Here is a 22662-nt window from a genome sequence, read left to right on the forward strand (position 1 = left end):
TGAATCGGATTATACATATATTCATTCGGATTGGGACTTTTGTTTCGGAATGAGGTTAGATTTTTTCCGTTTAAGCAAATAACGGAATGGAATTGGAATATTTGGGTCCATGTAAACGTGGCTATTGTTAGTTGGTCATCTGATTAATGTTTCGCTTTTAATCCAAAATGCTTTTTCAGTGTTAAATTTTTGGCGGAGAGAATATTCCCGAGTGGTCCCAGGTGAATGCTTTATTTCGGTGTGTTCTGACTCCACCAGGAATTTAGAACTGAAGAAGCCTTTAGGAATAAAAGGTAAGAAGAAGTTGAGTTAATTCGATTGAAATTTTGTAGCGTTACATTAATTAGTTTTGTGTTTGGTTTCCAGGACGTGTGCCCATGAGGTCGTCACCACTGGTCCTGGTCCTCCTAATCGGCGTCCATGCTGTACTGAACATGGGAGGCGGACTGGCCCAGAGCGCCCGGTTAGCCAGCCACAGAGCAGGACAGCAGCAGCAAACCACGTCGACGGCGTCGGGGGACCAGAATGCCGAACATCACAGGACCAGCCACCACAGAACCAAGAGGCCTCATCGGGCGGCCTCACATACACCCGATCCCTCCGTCCCGGTCGTGGACCCCAAGTTGTTCTCCAAGAAACGGTACCGTTCTTCACCCCGGGTCGTGTTCAGTGAGGTACCGCCTTCGCATGACGCTCTGGAGGGTGACGGCTACGACACGGACGAAGCGAGGGGGCTAAGAGTGAGACGGCGAGCGGGGGCGCACACCATGCACAGAGGAGAGTACTCAGTATGCGACAGCATCAACACTTGGGTCGGGAACATGACCCGAGCGACGGATATCGCCGGGAATGAGGTGACCGTGCTGCCCAACGTCACAATCAACAATGTGGTAAAGAAGCAGTTCTTCTACGAGACCACATGTCGAACGCCGACGCGCAGGGGTTCCGGGGCAGGAAATGCGGGAAGAACGGGGGCACGAGGTGGCAAACAGGGTTCCAAATCGGGAAACTCGGGCTGTCTCGGCATCGACAGTCGCCACTGGAATTCCTACTGTACAAACACACACATATTTGTAAGCGCTCTGACTATCTTCAAGGAACGGACAGCGTGGCGTTTCATTCGCATCAACGCCGCATGCGTGTGCGTGCTCAGCAGGAAGTCCTGGGCAGGACGACTGGGACACTGACGGGAAGACCGCCCCAAATATGCCTCCCCCAAATATGAACCAATCACTCACATTTCTCGGCCACTGCAGCTTTATTGCCAATACTGTAAGCCTTGTTCTCAGCCGCCGCACAAACACTGACTTTGTCCACACACACACACACACACACACACACATAGGTTCATGGTTCCAGTCCCGATACCGCCCCCTCACCCTACCTCAGTCCAAGACGTCCTGGTTGTTTTAAGTTAAAAGAACTGCATGTTATATTTATGGTTTATACAGTCAAATATGAAAATATACATTATGTGTATTTTATTGTTGTTAAATGTCGTATTGTTGTATTGTATTGTATTGTTCATGTTGTTATTTATTCAACACATCTCTACTTGCCTGGTTTGTCAGGTTTTTGTTTTGTTTTTTTAAATATGCACATTTAGAATTTTTACATGAATGATGGATAAAAACGAAAATGACCAACTCCACAGCCTTATTATCGAACTCCTGACCTTTATTTGGTTTTCGTCTGCGCTATCAGGATAATATTTGTAATTTTTTATTTATTTTGCTAAAACATCCAAAAATAATGTCACCCTTCGCCACTTCGGACTTCAAATTTTGCCGATTTACTCAATCATGGTTGTTCAAAATTATACTAATTAATAAATCATGCTGTTTTATGGTTGAATACGGCCTATTATTAGTCAAATCCAATTAAATCCAATTAAGGATTTTATAAGGAAGTATACAAATGGCTAAATTAACTAAAATAGATATATAAGGCATTCGAAAGATGTTGATAAAATGTAGTATTCTACACTGGTCACTGGGTGTCACTAGTGTACTTTTCTTTGAGGCACACATATTAAACTACCAGGAACTACGTACTTTTATCACAAGTTTGAATGATCTCAGAACAAGGACTATAATCCCTAAAAAAAAAAACGAAAGCTACTTTTGAGGCCATTACCCACTCAAAGCTGAAACACAAGTCTGAATCTGTCTCTCTTTTAGGTCCCCAGCCAAATATATTGGGTATGACGATTATAAAGGTGACCATAGGGGTGTTATTTCATGTCTGGAGGGCTCTAATGATGTTTAAAAAAACATACATAGAAGGTGAAATATACTATGAAAATATACAAATCATATTTTGTGGAAATTCACTTATCACAAGCAGGTCGGGAACCGATTGACCGTGATAAATGAGGGATTATTGTACCCCTCCCTACACGCAAAACACGTGCTCTGGGGGCACTCCATGGGGGGCCCCGGAATGCGCATTTCATGTCTTGAGGGCTCTAATAATGTTTAAAAAAAACATACAAGAAGGTTTTCTATGCTCTAACTATGAAAATATACAAATCATATTTTGTGGAAATTCACTTATCACAAGCAGGTCTGGAACCGATTGACCGTGATAAATGAGGGATTACTGTACCCATTCCTAAACGTGCTCTGCATAGGGACCCACAATCCATGGGGGGCCCCGGAATGTGAATCGCTGCAATGAGAACAATTCCAAGGGCCCCTGCCCAACAATAAGTAAATATTAAAAAATGAAATTTTTACCGTATTTTCTGGACTATAAATCACTCCGGTAACATGCTCACACGATGGTTATTCAGCGACACAAAAAATAAACATGAACAGAAAAGGTATCCAGTGTTTATGTAACATTAACAGTTTTTTCATTTATGAGTCGCTCTGGAGTATAAGTCGCAGGAACAGCCAACCTATGAAAAAAAGTACGACTTATAGTCCGGAAAATACGGTAATTGTTTTAATAAGGCCCAGAATTCCTGCCAGCATCGTTGGTACAGTATATTCAGTTACGATGTCATGATGTTTTCCTGAGGCGATTAGCCTGCTGTGGTTTTTAAGGCCAAATCTACAGCAAAAGTTAACTTTCAAAGAAAGATTATATTTTTCCTACCAAAGTGGTCTCATTAGTGGCAGTAGCATGTTCCCAAATTTTTACAAATATTGGCGTTCGAGCCCTGATAACAGGTCCCAAAAAGTAAGTACAGTTGCAATGGTCTTTACCGGTAACGGAAAAACTAGAACAGGTTGAAAAATAAAAAACAGTTTTTCTGAATGTCAACTGATGTCAACTTATGAAGTTTAACTACAAATGTTGTGTTTATAAATCAGAGGCTAGCTACACATAAACATTTTCAGGCAAGTATTTTATCGTTTCAGCCTCTCGTCCACATCGAAACGGCGTTCTGGGTGACCAGAAACGGTTTCCAGAGTGGGAAAATTTTAAAATGCCGCCTTGTTGTTGCCTTGGTTGCCAGCATGGTGGACAGAAGACCTTGAAGGATTGACTCCAGCAGACCTCCATAGTCAAGGGTGTGTGATCTCTGGGACGAACCAACATTTGTGACGGTTTCTTTGTACTATCATTTAACAGTCCTCTCCATCATGCCACCAACATGTCAATAACATGTCTTCAACGTGACACCTGATATCCAACCATCGCTGTACCTCATCATTGCAAGACTCCACACGGGATGCTCCCAAAAGAAGCATCCACCCAGGCCCGGGCGCCCCAGAGCGCCATCTGCAGGTTGTTATTGCACCAGCCCCGTCATGCAAGAGCACTGAAATGCCAAGAACCCAGACCCACACCCCCAGAAGGCCACGCCAGGCCATCTTTTTCCAGTTTAGTTTGGTGTCCAGTATACCAAATTGGGCCAAACAATTGCATAGGCCGCACCACCAAATTACCAAATTACAGCCCATAGTGTCTAATTCTAGTCAACTCTAACACTGTGGTCAAGTGTTACACGTCGAACCAGAATAAGTGTGTGACCAAATACGAAAAAGGATAATGTGCTATTTCTGTTGTCACAGTGGAAAGTATAAGATATTTGAGTAGCATCGAGCGCATTGAGAAATAATGACCCATCGTCAATGTAGCTAAGCTAAGCTAATGAATGAACATGATGTAATGTTGACCGAATATGGCTATACCAGGGGTGGGCAAACTACGGCCCGGGGGCCACATCCGGCCCGCCAAGTGTTTGAATACGGCCCGCCTGTTCTTTCCAAAGTATTTCATTTAAAATCAACATACAAGCTGGCATCATGGCTTGAGACGACATTTTCATGGTTTGGCGGTTTTATCAATTTTGTTATTTGATGCGATCTGTTGTTTACAAAGTGAAAAAAGGGACACAAGCACATAATAATAATAATAATAATATTAAATAATACATTTATTCTTATTATTATAAATTTATAATGCACTTTACATCAAATAAATGATCTCAAAGTGCACATATAGCAGATTGCATAACACTTTTACAGATACAATCATTCCAGCTGGACTGTTACGTGTAAATTTTACGTGTAAATGGCCCCCCGTCAATTTTGTTAAATCAATGTGGCCCGCCAGTCAAAAAGTTTGCCCACCCCTGGGCTATACTCTGTATTAGAATTGATAATTAAGTGCACTTATTTCTATGAAACAGTCGTTTAGTTGCAATGTGGACATACAGTACTATTTTATATGATGTATATTGGATTGCGCATTATGTATAAATACAATGTATACATTTCAAGCAGGAATAAATTGACAAAAAAATGCACATTTCCCCCACTAATGTCCAGTTGGTCCCACAAATTAAAGTAAGCTGTGATTGAGTTTGACACCCATGCCATAGCCAATGGAAGTGCTTTGCTTTTGTCCAATAAGTGTTAGCAGTACAACCACAAGGTGACACTATAGTACTACAAATGGACACTCACTCAGTACTAAAGGCTCCAAAAGGTATGGCTGCTCAGTTGCATGATCCAAAAGACCTACAGGTCTACAGTACTGCAAAACAACAATATAATAATAACAATAATAATAATAATAACACATTTTATTTGTATAGTGCTTTTCTTGGAACTTCTAGGAACTTTACATGAATGTAAAAACAGATTAAATATTAAAGATCAAACAAGATATTCAGTATATTTTAAAATGAGTTTTTAAGGGGTGGGTTTTGACAAGCTGTAGAAAGCAAGACAGACTGCGGTGCATTCATGAGTCGTGGATCGGTATGGATAATATGCTGCTTTATTCTACATAAAGAGCTATGTGTATAGTTTAAGTCCAGCCCAGCGCCAGTTAGCCATAACCTTAACCTAACTCCATAAACATTAACCATAAACATCATCTGTGCCCTGACTTGTTCTAATGTGTTATGTCATGTGATCTATATTCCTCGAAAGTGTACTATCGACTTCCCCATTAAGATTGATGCCGTCTTTAAAAATTTTAATTTTTAATTTTTAATTTTTAATTTTTAATTTTTTATTTTTTATTTTTTATTTTTTATTTTTTATTTTTTATTTTTTATTTTTTATTTTTTATTTTTTATTTTTTATTTTTTATTTTAAAAATTAAAAAATATGTCATTATATGGTCATATCACCTTGTACTTCGGTACGAGGTACATTATTTAAAAAAAAAAAAAAAAACCTTAAACTGTATTATGGAAAGCAGGAAGTGAACAAATGTAACAATTACTGATTGTAAAAGTACCAGATGGAGGGGTAGGATTTAATAAGCTTTGCTTCTTCCTACTCCTTTTGGACATGTGGAACTGGGAACTGATTATGGGATGCACTCAATTGGAATCTGATGCATGTTCAAATGAAATAAAACCATTACCATTACCATTAAAAGGGGAAATTAAATTGACATAACTTAAATTTATTAAAGTGGCCTTGTTAGGATGTGGAAAAATGTAATTTCCAACACTGTAAGCATACTTTTTTATGTATTTTATGTACATTTTATGTACATAAAATGTATTGTATGTATGTAATGTAATGTATGTATTTATGTATTATATATTTTGATATTGATGTAGGGTGTTTGAGAGAAAATATATATTTGTATCAAAATCCGCTAATTGAGAATGTATGGAGGCTTATGGAAGGATTATTTTATGAGTGATTTTTTTTTTTTTTACTAGTGCCTGAAAATTGATTGAAAAGGTCTTATAATCCATTATAGTATACTGGTGTGGTACCTCTTTATGAACATTTGCCAAATATTCATTATTCAGTCCCGCTCTGGTCTGCAGGCCCCCTCTGATTTATAGAAGGAGGCGGCCTGGAAAGTGTGCACATGTGTGTGAGCGAGAGAGAGAGAGCGAGAGAGAAAGAGAGAGAGAGAGAGAGAGAGAGAGAGGCTACCAGGGTAGCACTTCTTGATGCACAAGTGTTTTGACTTGCACTGACTGCTGTTGTCATCTAGTACCGGACCACCTCAAACTACCCCTCAAGGCCATTTTGTGTGGATAGAATCCAAACACGTGATCCAATCAGGCGACATGGGGAAAGTGGAAGGAGGGATGAAATGTGTCAAATATCTTTTGTTCGTGTTCAACTTCATATTTTGGGTAAGTTTTGCTTTGGATTCACATGTTTGACTGTTTGACTCCTTATTTTTGGACCTTGCCGGTTTCTTGTATCTGCTCTGAGTGTGAGGGACAGACTTAGCTTTGTATGTTCTACTTCAGGACCTCGATTCATATTTTCAGACTGGATGAAGAGTTGCATGGAACAACTGAGCACTAAGTCCCACAAGACCTTAGTGACACACAGTGACGAGATGCGATGGGACATTTTTAGCAAAAAAAAAGCAGTCGAGGGCTCAAGAGAGTCAGGTGAACATGAAAGGTGCATCTGTTTGTGAGCTGCACACACACACACACACACACACACACTTTTTATATCCAATTAAGGTCCTCAGAGTGGAACATTTCCTTCTTTGTGAGAGAGAGAGATTTTTTCCAACAAGCATCTGCAAAGGGGCTCGGTGTGAATGCATCCATTGTGACAGCAGGACAATAGCATCACCTCATCCTTCTGCTCCAGCCCGGATAAGCAGACTCTGAAAACGCAGCCCCCCGTCCGATCCCCGTATAGAATAACTATTATTGCATGCCAGTGGGTGCGGCTGATGTGCAGACAAAAGAAATGCAACGGAGGTGAGAAGAACATGTTTACCTTTTCCTCTCATCTGGGTAGGCATCAAATGTGACGGGAAAGGTCACTGGGAGATTGTGAGGGATATTGGTGTGCGTGTGCAGGGGAAAAAAAAGAGGGTCAGCTGGCATCAACTTGACCCAGATAAAGAGGGAAAATCGGCGGACATGTGTGGTGATGTCACACTCCACAGTTTTTTTTAGTGCTGTGATCACTTAATAACTGTGACTTCCTCGCAAATATTATATCCCTGCACCTCTCCTTGCTGTCTGTGATGTGTTTATTTGAAATGCACGGTAAAAAGAGTTAAACAAAAATAAAAACTCCCTCCGAGTTAGGACCAGTGAGGATAAGAGGCATAGAAAATGGATGGATGGAGGTAAACAGTGCAAGGCAAACGTAATATCGTAGATAGATGCATGTTGGATCTTTTAGCTGTTTCATTACTTATCATAAAACATATTATTTTGAAACTCCATAACTAAATAAAAAATAATAATAAAGTAAAAAAAAACAAAAAAATACTTAAACTGTATTATGGAAAGCAGGAAGTGAACAAATGTAACAGTTACTAATTGTAAAACTTGAGTGCAAACCCAAGTGCAATAAATGAATTTCCACGACACGGAATGTTAATTTTATTTTTAATATTTTCAATGTTGAAGCATAGAAACCTATAAAAAAAAAACTTAATTTGTATTATGGAAAGCAGGAAGTGAACAAATGTAACAGTTACTGATTGTAAAAGTACCAGATGGAGGGGTAGGATTTAATAAGCTTTGCTTCTTCCTACTCCTTTCGGACATGTGGAACTGGGAACTGATTATGTGATGCACTCAATTGGAATCTGATCTATACCAAAATAAAAATATAATAATAATAATAATAATAAATAATAAAATGATTTAAAAAAAATTAAATTATATTAGGAAAGCAGGAAGTGAACAAATGTAACAGTTACTGATTGTAAAAGTACCAGATGGAGGGGTAGGATTTAATAAGCTTTGCTTCTTCCTACTCCTTTTGGACATGTGGAACTGGGAACTGATTATGGGATGCACTCAATTGGAATCTGATGCATGTTCAAATAAAATAAAACCATTACCATTACCATTACCATTACCATTACCATTACCATTACTTAATGTAGAAAAATGTCCAATGTGATTCATTGCATTGCACCATTAAAACTATAACCATTATTGTAAAAGTACTCCATTTATTATCTTTGTTCTCAACTTGTTTCAGACAACACTATTACTAAGATAATATGCGGAAAATTATTGTACTTCCATGACATGAAAAAAATAAATAAATAAAAAATAAAAAAGTTCCAGCCCTAGAGACATGTATGGGTACAGTACAGTACAATGGCCGCTATTTTTAACCCTTGCATCTGTCATCCCAGCATTCCCTTGATGACAGACTGAGCTAAATGCAGCCTGTGTTGTAGTCACTTCATGCTTACTGTCAAATGAAGTTTTAATGTACAACCACAAAGAATAACTCCTCATATTCTCCCTGAGTGAGCCCACATCCCTGTGATAGTTTTTCTGCATGTATGCTCTCATGGAAATTCCCCCTCACAAAAACACCATTTAACTACACTCTTTAAAAAGTTGATTTTACTCCATAAAAGAAGCCGCGACACAGAGCTTTCCGAGTTCGGAGATGTTGATGAAAGAAGAAACAACTCAACAACTCATTCGAGTTATATATCGGCCACTCTTTATGTTTATGGTGTGTGACAAAAGATGAGCCTGTCATGGCGTACACCCTTTCTTCACGACTTTGTTCTCCCCTTCATTGTGCTTGTCAGTGTCCCTCCTTTTGTATGGCGAACCCTAGTCGCAGGGAGACAGTGGGGCTTTGTCCTCTGAGAGTTTGGGTGGGAGGGCACGGGACGAGGTGGGGTGGGGCTGGGCGGGACATGGAGGTAAGTCAGGAGGCAGTTGGAGGGATTTGGGATGAGATACATGGGGAGTGGAGGGAGGGGTGTTTCCAGTGACTCAAGACAAAAGTGTTTGGTGGATGAAGCGGGTGGTGTATGCTAGCAGTGATGGTGCTAACGTATGGATTGGCCTGCCAACATGTACAAATTCATAGTACTCAACGTGTACTCAACGCTCTACATTTTGTTGTTTTCCTGGTTTCAGTGTCAAGTTCAGTCTGTAAAGTGCAGATAAATTGATATTATTAGTTTATTGATATTATTAGTTTCTCGCATATTTATCCAGGGACTCCTCCCACATTCCAAAAACATGCAAGATGACTCCGAATTGTCCATATAGGTACGTCCACATGTCCAAGTCGTAAAATGGCATTTGGCTTCTTTATTTGGTGGAAGCCAATCATGAGCTATGAAAAAAGTCCAGACAATCGGAGATCATTACTTAACAATGAAAGGGCATCATTTAGCAAAGAACACTAAACTCATCACACAGTAACTTAACACTCAAAATATATAAACAAGTACCACTGCAAGTTTACAATGAAAAAGTTTTCGTTAGAGGACAAGCAGTATGGATGGCTGGATGGCACTGCAATGCTGCCTCTGTTCAGCATAGAGAGGGAGGCTGACATCATCACAGCATCCCGGCGGCCACCAGTGACTGCTTTGCTAGGATGCAATACACTATGGGAAAACTTGAAAATACTTGTGGGGGTGAGCGGGATCCATTTTAACCTTGTATGGTACTTACCTGTTTTATTTTTAGGTACGTGTTAAGCTATTGTGTGATGAATTTAGTGTTCTTTGTAAAATGACGCCGTTATACTGTTATACTGAGTAATGATCTCCGAGTCAGTCACATCGTGAGTCAGGCCGTTATATTGAGTGGCACGGTATTTAAATAATCTGTAGTAGTTCGGAAGTAAAGGATATTTCATAAGATTAGAACCTGGTCATAAATTAGCGATGCAGGGTTCAAAGTGTTACATAAACCTGCCCTAAAACCTATGTACTAGTAGTCCCGTTGACTTACTGGTACTATAATAATGGAAGTAATTTGTAGAATAAGAGCAAGTGGCTTCAAGGATATGAATGTGGAAAGGTTTGTTATGCTTGAACTTACTAGAAAAACAACGTGGGAGCTTCAGGGTACAGAAATGGCCATATAACCCATGGGCAACGATGCTAACGTTTAACATAAAGAACAATCATTGTTAAGTGTTGCATATATTGTTGTTTGGAGTCGTTCACAGACTGGATTATCCTCAAAGGACATACATGCACTAGTGAACACTTTTTCATTGCCAAGGGAGCAGTCGCCGTAGTTTCCACAGCAACTCCCATCTCACAGGAAGACTTAAACATCAGGCTCTTCCAACCTCTTAAAACAACATTTCGGTGTAGTGTATGTAAGTTTCGTGTTGCACTTCAGGAAGAACACTTTTGTTCAACATCGACTGAATGAGGGAAACTCTGACTAGCATGAAACCGCATTTCCAAACAAACAGGAGGGCCTGTTTAAGCTCAAGGTGGCGCGCTGCTGCACACAGACGATTGTAAAGCCAAAGATGGAGTGGAGCATTTAAAACATCCTTTGACTGGAATTTGTGGGTCAAAAACTGAGATCATTATTTAATTTTGCCTTGACTAAAATTACACTTTGATGTAATATACGCTGCTGCTGGAGCGAAGGGTGGAGGGCACTAGTGGAAACTTCCTATGACCGTTTGCTTAATTTTAGCTTAAAACCACAATTAGGCAGTTTAAAAAAAACAAGCCATGTGTACGTCAATAAAAGCATCCGTGCTCCATGACAAGGTTGTTGCTTTTATGATTTGGGGATTCATTTTGGAATCATACTAACTCCTTATTGTTAAAATCACAAATACTTCAACTTGCTGATATAGTTAATCTACAGCTAAAATAATATTTAATTTAATTTAATTTAATTTAATTTAATTTAATTTAATTTAATTTAATTTAATTTAATTTAATTTAATTTAATTTAATTTAATTTAATTTTATTTTATTTTATTTTATTTTATTTTATTTTATTTTATTTTATTTTATTTTATTTTATTTTATTTTATTTTATTTTATTTTGCGTTGACAAGCTCATTGTGAGCGCACTGATTGCATGTGATTGGTATGGTCATATCACCTCATACTTCGGTACGTGACAAAAAATAATAATAATAATAATAACTAAAAAAAAGTGAACTATATTATGAAAGCAGGAAGTGAACAAATGTAACAGTTACTGATTGTAAAAGTACCAGATGGAGGGGTAGGATTTAATAAGCTTTGCTTCTTCCTACTCCTTTCGGACATGTGGAACTGGGAACTGATTATGGGATGCATTCAATTGGAATCTGATGCATGTTCAAATGAAATAAAACCAAGACCAATATTTGTACCATCTCCCCACAGTTGATGGGATCCTTTGTTCTGGCAGTGGGACTGTGGCTTCGTTTTGACCCGGAAACCGTGTCCCTGCTCAACGGCGATAAGGCTCCAGACACGTACTTCATTGGTAGGTACCGCAGTGTGTCCAAATGTCTCAGATACCACTTCAAATGAAAAAATATTCTGTATTTCTTGGAACCGTGTTGTTCCATTAGCTTATGCAGAAAGTGGAACAAGAGCCACCGCTTCACCGTCATGTTTTCCCCCCCACCCGCTGGTCACAAACCAAGTCTGGAAAATGGCTTGCAAATTGTACACCGTCATGTCTCCGTGCTATTCCCCGTCCTTACATCACTGGGGATATTCCAACCACAGGGCACCAAAACAATTGATGGCCAGACTCAACAACTACACAAATATATATATTTACTATAAGAACTATAAAAAGGTCTGGTCTTCGTGGTGGTTACACTGGACAGTGCAACACATGGCTTTGGCAGTGAGCATGCAGAGACTTGTTGTGTGCGTTACCATGGTTTCAGGTCTACAAACAATCTCTTTTCAGACCAAACAGACTGGTTCATCTCAATAAATCTAAATATTATTTCATTTCAGGAGTCAAGTTCAGACTAAGAGACCAATTTAAGACTCAGTTTATTTACTGATTATTATCACTGATTAATATAAACCTCAGAACAATTCAATCCAAATAAAGTTTGATGAGGTAACTGGAAACTATGATCAATTAAGAAATAGATTATTGTTATTATTATGTTTCAACCAGTACCTAATAATGTCATTGATTATAATGAACTGTTGAAATAAATCTATGCATTTTTAAAATATATTCAAATTTAATCAGATGCTACTTTAGTCGTCCCTCACAATATGGCGGTTCAATTATCGCTCCCTCGCTATATCAGTTTTCCAGAAATTAATTCTTTAATAAATGATTGCTGTTTTGTGAAATAATGTCATATCAAAATATAGTAGTATTTGTATTCTGGTCACTCAGTGGCAGTAATGACAGAAAAAATGTTTGACATGATGAAGTGAAAAAAAAGTTCTCCTCCCATTCCATGTGGAAGTGGTAATTTTTTTGGCTTCTTTTGTTTAGAAGAAATAAATTCAAGGCTACCTGGTTAGCGAGCTAGTTCACGGTTGTTGCGTAATGTGTTGTAAACACATAGTATAGATGATTATATACATGCTTTTTTTCCGTGTCTACAGGGCTCTAATAGTGTTAGAACATGTATTTTATAAGTCATAAATGGTAATGGTTTAATTTTATTTGAACAATTGTGTGCATCCCATAATCAGTTACTGTTACATTTGTTCACTTCCTGCTTTCCATAATACAGTTTAAGGTTGTTGTTTTTTTACTTTTTTTTTAATTGAGTTATGGAGTTTCAAAATAATATGTTTTATGATAAGTAATGAAACAGCTAAAAGATCCAACATGCGTGTATCTATGATACATTTGTTCACTTCCTGCTTTCCATAATACAGTTTAAGGGTTTTTTTTGTTTTTTTGGGGGGGTTTTTTTTTTTTTGGTTTTTCCACATGTCCAAAAGGAGTAGGAAGAAGCAAAGCTTATTAAATCCTACCCCTCCAACTGGTACTTTTACAATCAGTAACTGTTACATTTGTTCACTTCCTGCTTTCCATAATACAGTTTAAGGTTTTTTTTTTGTTTTTTTGTTTTGTTTTTTTTTAATAGGTTTCTATGTTTCAACATTGAAAATATTAAAAATAAAAGTAATATTCTATGTCGTGGAAATTCATTTATTGCACTCGGGTTTGCACTCAATTATCACCATAAAGGAGAGTATAGTGTGGAGTCGTCTTCTATTTATCTTTCAAGCTAACCCTCCTTCTCAAGGACAACAACCTCCCGCCGAATTTATGACGTCTCTGTTTTGTTCTTATTTGTTCCCACCCGAGCCCACGTTACCGGGCGGCTGCCGGAGTGTCTCTTAGCAACACACAAACAGTCTTGTGCGGTGGCCGCACCCACAATGTATATAATGAGAGCTTTAATGGGCGATCGGGGCGTCTATGGGGATGCGAATCGTCTTACCTGAAGCTTCTTAAAACTCCTTGATGATCTCGATGAATCCTGATCGTTTTGGGTTGCAGTTTTAGGCTTGTGTTGTCCTGTGTTGGTGAAAATGGATAAATAGCATCAGAGACAGGAAACAGCCATCTGGACTAATCACCAGCCAACCAAACAATCAAACAATCATTCAGTCATATAATTTAGATTAACATACTGCTTTTTTCCAAACAAATGAATGTTTTATTGAAATATGACTTTACCCCGCCTTTCCAGGTGTGTACATCCTGATAGGTGCAGGAAGTCTGGTGATGCTGGTGGGTTTCTTCGGATGCTGTGGAGCGGTTCGAGAATCTCAGTGCCTGCTGGGTTCAGTGAGTTCAAATGTAACATCTGAGCTTAAATCAATCTATAGTATTTATACCGTAATGTATGCATCTGTTGCAGTTCTTTGCCTGTTTGGTGATCATCTTTGGAGCTGAGGTGGCAGCAGGAGTGTTTGGATTCTTGAACAAGGATAAGGTATATTCATAACTCCATAGTTAACTGAAATATAAGCAAGGTAACTTAATTACATCTGACATATAGCTAAAAAAAAAAAACAATTTTAACTACCTTGCCTCTTGCCCACGACCCAAGTGAGGATAAGCGGTACAGAAAATTGATTCAAAAATTTTTTAACAACGTTTTTGAAGAACATAATTGAATATTATTAATGAATATTGACAGAACAGTCTTAGAATTTAGCTTATTTTTTTAACACAACAGTATTAAGTATTTACAGAACTATTATTTTGACAGCGCGATGACGTCATGTAGCCTACACATGCGCACTTTGAAGACGAAGACCCCGGATTCAAACACTCCACCGACGAAAAAACGAAAACGAAATGAAAAAAAGTTTAGCAACTAACATTAATTATCACACAAACCGAAATGGAGAACGTGAGCTGGAGTTGTGCAAGCAGAGAGCGTCGCTGTCTTTACGGTAACTGTGTTTGTATTCATGTGTGTGGAAGAGGCGGAGCCATATTTTCCCTCGCTTGGCAAACAGCCAATGTGATTGCGTTTCTGTCTTGGGAGAGGCGGGCGCTGTGTGTGACTGGCCAATCACAGAGCTTTAGGAGGACTATATTACCCAATGATGAGGTTCTGTTTTTTTTAAATAAACTTTATTCATATCATACCAAGACAATGAGGATTTCGCTTCAACAATTACGGATTATGATGTGTTGTACTGTTTTCCATATGCTTTATTTGATATAGTGATCTTCATATGCATTTATTTATGTGTCGTTTCTCTCATAGATAATTGAAGATGTACAAAACTTCTATACCACAACTTACAAAGAAAATAACAACAGCACGCTCATCACCTCTTACCAGAAAGTGGTAAGTACCATGTCAACACGCGGGGGTGGGGCATTGCTAACACAATAAATGTATGATTTTGTGGGACTACTTTATGCTTTACATTTTTAGCTCAACTGCTGCGGGACACTTGCTGACAACTGTCCTGATCAAGAACCAGATATAAAGGTAAGGTTCAAATTTTTTTTTTTTTTTGGGGGGGGGGAGGTACATGATGCTCCCTACCACACAGTCTTAAAGAAAAACTGCATTTTCCTAATTTGAGACATGAACACCTAAAAAAAAACACTAGTATGAGTGAGTACACATCTATCTGTACACAGAGTGGGCGGGGCATAAACCGGAAGTGGGTGTGGTTTAACCCGAGGCTTACATCTGTACATTACTTTAAGTCTGAAATTGAATGTATTGATCAGAAGTTGCTATAATTATTATTATTTTGCTATATGTACTGTGTAAGTGATTTGTATTATTTTAGTTTTATTTAAGTATTTTTTTAGTATTTATTATTTATGAAGTTGATGATACAAACTGTATACTTCAACATATTGAGAGGGTGTATTATTTCACCGTACATGTTTGACGCGGCTACTGTGCAGGTGTACCTAATGTTGCGGCCAGTTTTATGATGACTTCATAGAATGGGTGTGTCCCATGACATGCATTAGTTAACTACCTCTTTCTATTTGTTATTATTTCTTGAGAACGCGCATTAAAGAGAAAAGCACGTGTGTTTACGTTTCCTGTAAGATGGCGGATGATGATGATGGGGGGGGAAAAGTGTACTTTCCCTTTTTTTTTTTTTTTTTTTTTTTTTTTTTTTTTTTTTTTTTTTTTTTTTTTTTTTTTGTCCCGTCCAGCCATTGGGGCAGATAGTATTGTTGATCTAAATGCCCTTACATGCTAGACAGATTTGCTCTGTGTCAGGAAAGGTGTTGGCTACAACTTCCCTGTACCATGAAATTTTATTTGCCGTTATTTGATGTCTTTGTTATGCCATTTGGGACGACCGGACCGGAGCAAGAAGAAGAACAGAAAAGAAGAAGAGAGAAGAGAAAGGTGGGGTCGGGGGGGGGGGGGGGGGGGGGGGGGGGCAGTAGAGGGAGAGACAAAAACAGCAGCAACAAGAATTCCCAAAACAACAACAGTGACAAACAGAACAGTTAAATGTCAATGATGGCTAAGGGTCACACTGGAGATGATATCAGTGGAATGAAACAGTCCAACTTACCAATAGCAATAGTAACAATGAGGACATGACCCATGATAGTAAACACAATTGCAACCATACAGTTACAGTAATTAAAATCTCATTGCTTGGCATCATTATTACTGTAATAATAGCATACCAATACTATATAAACATCAGGGATAAGAGAGTAGATTGTATAGAGAAGCACCCATGTGCTGTGGGTGCCCATATGGAGGTGTGTTGTGTATGTGAATGCGAGTGTGTGAATGTGTAATTGTCACTGAGAATGACAAAAGGAGAGAGACTGCCTTCTACCACCCAGCAAACCCCGCCCCGCGCAGCCAGGTCAAGCCCCCACCGCCAGAGATCCTCCGGCCCCGTGGGTGTGGGCAAAGCCAGGGCCGACTCCCCAAGACCCGCCCCCGAAGCAACTCCCCGAAGAGACCAGCAAGAGGCCATGGAGGAGCAATCCCAACCGGCAACAGGGCGCCAGCAGGCCGGAGGAGAGCCGCACCCCCGAGACCAGCGGGAGACCATACCCTACTAGGGCAGAAGGGCATCGAAGGCCACACACCCGTGGGCACAGGGGCGTCCCTGCCGGCCGGAAGGGAGCCCGTCCACGGCCGGAGGCACCGCCTCCCGCCCCCCACACACCCCCAGGAAGCAGAACCCGGCCCGCCCCAGGTAACCCCAGGCCCGACCACCGACATAGGACCGCCCCGGCCAGGACAGAAGAGGCCCGGGCACACTGCCCCATGGAGGACCGGGCGGTTGAGATGGAACACCCTACGCCAGACCCCCGCAGAGCCCCCCCCCCCCGTATATCTACATGGCCATATACCCACATACACATCCACACATATACATATATATATACATATATATATAATTATAATAAAACTAATCATTAATTATCTAAGTATTTAAAACAATAAATACATAAAATAAACTCAGACACATGCACACCCCATCCACTCAATACACACACATGCTGTGGACGTCCCCGGGTGGGGTGTCCGGGGCATCACAGGGTGGGGGACCCAGGGGTCCCAGACCCACAACCAGGCCCCGAGCCCAGGGAGGTACGGACCGCCAAGGCATAGCACCCCCAGATTCCCCTCGACCACGGCATCAGGGCTACTGCAGTGTGGCAGACAAAGGAGCGGGCGAGGGGAGGAGGCCCGCACATGAGCAAGCGGAGGGGGCGAGCAGGCGAGTGGTGAGGCACTCCACTGCGCCGGCCGACATCCACCGGGCAGCTCACCCCCGTGAGGGAGAGCCATAGCTCCAAGTCACGGGGAGGCCACGCACCAGAGCCGAGGAGTTAAGACCAGCGCAAGGCCCCCGAAGGACCCCACCATCCACCGGGAGGGCCAGCCCCCCCCGCCCCCAGAACCAGCAGCGCTCCGCCCACGTACCGGAGAACCATCCCCGACGAGCCCTAAGGCAAGACTGGGGATGGGCAAAGACAGGGACAGCGATGCGGCAGAGCATAGGACCAGTGGCAGCAGACACCCAAACGCCCGAAAGAGCACCGCCCCCCCAGCAGGCCCCACCCCGAGGAGCATGCTCCCCATCCCCACACGCCACCCCGGCCCCCGTACCCACGAGCAGGATCAGGTCCCCTCCCAACACACAGCCCGGTCCCCGCAGCAGCCACCACAGCGCAACAACCCCAAGCCACCACCGTAGACTTCAGGCCACCAGCAGCGCGGACCCCACTGCCTGGAGGCCGGTGAACGCCCCCCCAAGGGCACGTTGGCGCCCGCGACCCAGGACAGATCCAGGGAGGTAGCGCCAACCATGACACCAGGGCAAGCCCCGGCGTCAGCTGGTTCCAGCGGGACCCCCAGGAAGGCCAGGCAGACCAGACCAAAATATCCTGCAGCCCAGGGCACCCCGAGCGAGCCGCCAAGCCCCAGCAGCCAGCGGGCCAATCGCGGGGGTAGGCAGTAGGCTCTCCGGTCCAGCCCGCTACACCTGTGTGTGTGAAGATGGTATTGTGTAGATAGTGCAATTAAAAATAGGCCTGTCCCATAGGGCTGACCTATGTGTGTGGTGTATGTGTATGTGTGTGTGTGTGTGTGGAAGGAAGCTGAGCAATGGTGGGTCCCCTGCCTGCCCAGACCCCCCCCCAGAACTGAGTGTCTAAGGTGCGGTTAAAATTGAAGGGTGACCAGCCAGAGGAATGCCGAGGACAAAAGGGCATCCGCAAGGAAACCCTTCGCCCCCGGCAAAACCAGTTGCAGGCCACCCCCCAAAGTCCTACATGTATGTGAGGTGGTGCAGTGCAGCAGGGAGGATCGGGGCCCCACACACGCCCACCCCGCACTACCGGCCAACCGAGCCGGGCAAGCCAGCCGCCCGGAGCAAGCCCCGGGCCACAGGACCAACCACGGGCCCCACCCAGCCCATCGTGGCGGCCAGTCCGGCCTGCCAGCTCCCCCCCGGAGGGCCCCACCAGAGATTGAGCCAGCTATGCCACCCCCGGACCACCAGGAGCCGCGGACAAACCACACGCCCCGAGGCTGCTCCTACAACCACCAGAACAGCAGGAACCGCGCCCCGGCAACACATCCGTCACCATGGCAGCCCAGGGAGTGACACCACAGAGACCGCAGGAGAACCGGGACCCGCATGGGGAAGAGCCCAACCCCACCCCCCGGGCTCGTGAGCCAAGAGTGCCAGGGCGGGACAGAGACACACACGCCAGGCAGCAGAGCCCACCAGGCAGACGATACCCCAACAGCCGCAAAAAGTGAATGCCCCCCCCAGTCCCACCCTCCACCACAGCGCCGACCCGTCTCCACCACATCTCCCATCCACCCACGGACCCGCCAAGTAGGACACCCCGGAGGCGGGAAGACCACCACCAGACCGGAGACAGAAGGGGCCAACCAGACACCGGCAAATAGCAGGGGCCGCCCGTGAGCCACCGGCCAGCCCCACCCCCCAACCCTTGGTCGAGGCCCCCCCCACGACCCAGAGCCCACCACCCCGCCCCCCAAGCAAGCCCCCCGCTAATTCCGGCCCACGCCGCGCAGAGCACCACCCCCACCGCTATCCGCCCCGCTACCCACGCACCCACAGCCAGCCCCCCACCCGCCCGCCCCACTTTGTACTTTCCCTTTCCCTTTAAATCTCACTCTCCGTTCTGCAGGACTGCGAGGCGGGCATCAAGGATTTCTTCAACAGTAAACTCTACATCATCGGATACGTCGGCATCGGCATCGCTGGCGTCATGGTGAGTTTTGAGGTTCGACGACACGTGTCAAGGATGACGTTTGAACAGGTTGTGTTCCACACTGTGACAGATCATCGGCATGATCTTCAGCATGGTGCTCTGCTGCGCTGTACGTAACAGCAGGGAGGTCATATAAAGGACCCCGGATTGGTACCAGAGAGGCCCGGAGAGACTGCACCGCTTTTTTAGAACACTATCCAATCCGTATCCGAGTGATGTAACAATCTCTTATGTAAGTCAGGATCGTGGAGCGTACATGACGATATCATGTGACCATGTTTACAGTGTCATGAACATAAACAAGAGTCCTAATGCCTGATAATAGGAACCGGGGTTGGGAAGTTCACACGTCTAAGATTGTGTTGCCTTTGCATACCCCATTTAAAAAAAATTCCTAATTATTGGTTCTGAGTGGAATTTCCATGATGTAAATATTTAATTTTGTACATTATATGTGAATGATTTGATTGTGCTGTGTGTAGATAGATAGAAGTTGAGGTTATTTGTAGTGTACCAAATATTAAATAATATTAAATGTGCCTTTTGTAGAGACCACATACTGTCTGGATGTAGAAAAAAAAAACATAGCAATGATGTACATGTGACTGTGAAATCGGTGCACACTTTTTCCAACAAATATTATGATCAGTTTTGTGTGTCTCTTTAGTTTGTTCGACAAAATCAAACTTTGTGGGATTTTAATATATTACACTCAACTAAAAAATAGTTTTTGCTGCCATATTCAAATATCTAAAACATTTTCTTTATACACATTTTTTTTTTTAATCTGTGTTACTGAGATAATCCATCCTCCTCAAAGGTGTGACATATCAAGATGCTAATTGGGAAGGTTAATTTTAGCACAGGTGTGCTTTAGTCTGGCCACAATAAATGGCCACACCTCATGGAAAACGGGATCAAAAAGGAAAGTATTTTATTTATTATGTTTGTTGAGTGTATTTTAATGTCACAATAATGACTCCAGGCTTTTTTTAGTGGTTGAAATTTGAACAGGATACAATCCTACAACAATCCACGATGTCGGGCTTTTGTGTTAATTTATTTTCTTACCATTTCAGGCTTCTCAGGAAAACACTGTAGGTGTTTGAAGTTTAAATAAAGCATTTGAAGTTTTATACCGATTTCATGCATTTTATTTCATTTCACAAATAAGACACATTGGATCTCAAGAGTTATGACCACAAATATTCCCTGCAAAAACCTTAATGAAGATGAGAAACAGTATGGAATTTAAGAAATAATTCATAGCAAAATACGAAGCTAGCGTCGGTTCTTCACTAAGATTTTAATGTAAAAGTAGGAAACTTTTAACGCAAGTTGCATCCCTAATTAAAATGCAGTATTACTAAAAAAAAACTTGACTTCATTGAAGGCAATGTGACTTGGAAAGTATGGCTTCATGGCAAAAAATATCAGCTACACCAGGGGTCTCAAACACGCGGCCCGCGGGCCAAATGTGGCCCGCAGGACACTAGCTTGATATGGATGCTGTATGGTATCATGTACCCAATAAAAATTATTACGTTTGATTCATGTTCATGTTAAAGGTTAAATAACTGTTAATAGTTATCCTCCCTATCCGTGTGGAAGTGGTACGTTTTTTGGCTATTTAAGTTGAAAGGAAATAACTTGAAGGCTACCGTTTAGGTGGCTAGCTGTCTAGTTTGCGAGTTAGCATGTGTCTCGAGACCCTGCAGTTGCGCAATATGTTGTAAATAAAAAGAGTATAAATGTGACTATAGTCGTGTTTTGTCATGTCTACAGGGTTCTAATAATGCTTTGTTCATTTTAATGTCTACCCACCAACTATATGTGGTTTCTTAAGTTTTTATTATTTGCCGTTCTATTATTTTTTTATTATTTATTATTATTTTCTTTCTGCACTTGAGTAGTAAAAGACAGCTGAAGACTTAAAGGAAGGAATAGTCGTGGCTCCGAGGTCAGTCGGGGTAGAGTTACTGCAACATTGCAGCATGGACATTTCCACTAATGTGCCCACGCTAGTGTACAGTGTACAGAAGAGTCAGGTGACACATTGCATCAGGCGGTTTTGCTGAAATAAACCCCACAAGACACAAACAGGGTAATAGTAAAGAGTGAAACAGTTCTTTTTAATTCTGTATGTACATGTCTAATTTGGAAATTTATGTGTATTTTTTTTATTTTAATGCACTGGATTGCTCACATGACAATGACAGGAACCACAGTCAAGAAAAACAAAGTGGGTTAGTAAATGTCATGTTTAGTTGGTCCATAAAACACAATGAATAATACCAGTCCAGCATCACTGTACCCCCAATTACAAGCAATATTAAAACACTTTTATACTGTATAATTTAAATTACACACAGCCTGGAGACCCGAGTTCGATTCCACCCTCGGCCATATCTGTGTGTTTGCATGTTCTCCCCATGGATGCGTGTTTTTTTTCCGGGTACTCCGGTTTCCTCCCACATTCCAAAAAAACATGCTAGGTTAATTAGCAACTCCAAATTGTCCATAGGTATGAATGTGAGTGTGAATGGTTGTTTGTCTATATGTGCCCTGTGATTGGCTGGCCACCAGTCCAGGGTGTACCCCGTCTCTCGCCCGAATAAGATAGCTGGGATAGGCTCCGGCACCCCCGCGACCCTCATGAGGATAGGCGGTAGAAAATTAATTAATGAATGAATGAATGTTCTCGGTGATTTTTTTATGCTCGGTACATTTGGCTGAGTGAACATCCAGCAGCAACACGTTTTTCCCATGACTACTAGTTTACTAGCAGCCTCGGCCATCTCTGTGTGGAGTTTGCATGTTCTCCCCGTGCATGCATGTTTTTTTCCCGGGTATTCCGGTTTCCTCCCACATTCCAAAAAAACATGCTAGGTTAATTAGCGACTCCAAATTGTCCATAGGTATGAATGTGAGTGTGAATGGTTGTTTGTCTATATGTGCCCTGTGATTGGCTGGCCACCAGTCCAGGGTGTACCCCGCCTGGGATAGGCTCCAGCATGCCCACAATGTTAAGATAAGCGGTAGAAAATGAATGAATGAACTACGCTACTGCATTTACCGTACAGTTGTCCTGTCCGGGGTTTTTATGCCCCTGGTTGGGGCATCACCCATGACGAATCGGTCCTAAGTTAGGGATCAGACAAAGAGTCGGCCCCCCTGATCTGACACCGAGGTGTATTTTGTTGTAGGACTTCTGTGTCCGTCACGGATCGTCAATAACAAACGCCATGTTCAAGCGTAAAGATGTCCGCATGTGCACTTGG

The 22662-nt window shown here is 42.1% G+C and overlaps 2 protein-coding genes and 1 long non-coding RNA gene across 3 annotated transcripts; 2 read left to right on the plus strand and 1 right to left on the minus strand.

The window, feature by feature from the left end:
• Positions 1 to 211: 211 nt before the first annotated feature.
• Positions 212 to 1494, plus strand: LOC131136655 (neurotrophin-7-like). Its single transcript, XM_058083791.1, has 2 exons — positions 212 to 293; positions 367 to 1494. Exon 2 carries the CDS (start codon positions 378 to 380, stop codon positions 1185 to 1187), a length of 810 nt encoding a protein of 269 aa, XP_057939774.1. The 5' UTR covers positions 212 to 293; positions 367 to 377; the 3' UTR covers positions 1188 to 1494.
• A 4911-nt stretch (positions 1495 to 6405) lies between these two features.
• LOC131136659 (CD9 antigen-like) lies at positions 6406 to 22141 on the plus strand. The gene is made up of 8 exons (XM_058083796.1): positions 6406 to 6571; positions 11542 to 11644; positions 13851 to 13948; positions 14022 to 14096; positions 14883 to 14966; positions 15057 to 15113; positions 19298 to 19381; positions 19452 to 22141. The coding sequence occupies exons 1-8, from the start codon at positions 6503 to 6505 to the stop codon at positions 19515 to 19517; spliced, it is 636 nt and encodes a 211-aa protein (XP_057939779.1). The 5' UTR covers positions 6406 to 6502; the 3' UTR covers positions 19518 to 22141.
• LOC131136670 (uncharacterized) lies at positions 13198 to 14121 on the minus strand. The gene is made up of 3 exons (XR_009131777.1): positions 13999 to 14121; positions 13838 to 13908; positions 13198 to 13675 (listed from the first exon to the last, which is right to left on the minus strand). It is a non-coding gene; the product is annotated as an uncharacterized LOC131136670 (long non-coding RNA).
• Positions 22142 to 22662: the final 521 nt, after the last annotated feature.

Source organism: Doryrhamphus excisus, chromosome 10 (assembly GCF_030265055.1).
Source record: "Doryrhamphus excisus isolate RoL2022-K1 chromosome 10, RoL_Dexc_1.0, whole genome shotgun sequence".
Taxonomy (NCBI): Eukaryota; Metazoa; Chordata; class Actinopteri; order Syngnathiformes; family Syngnathidae; genus Doryrhamphus; species Doryrhamphus excisus.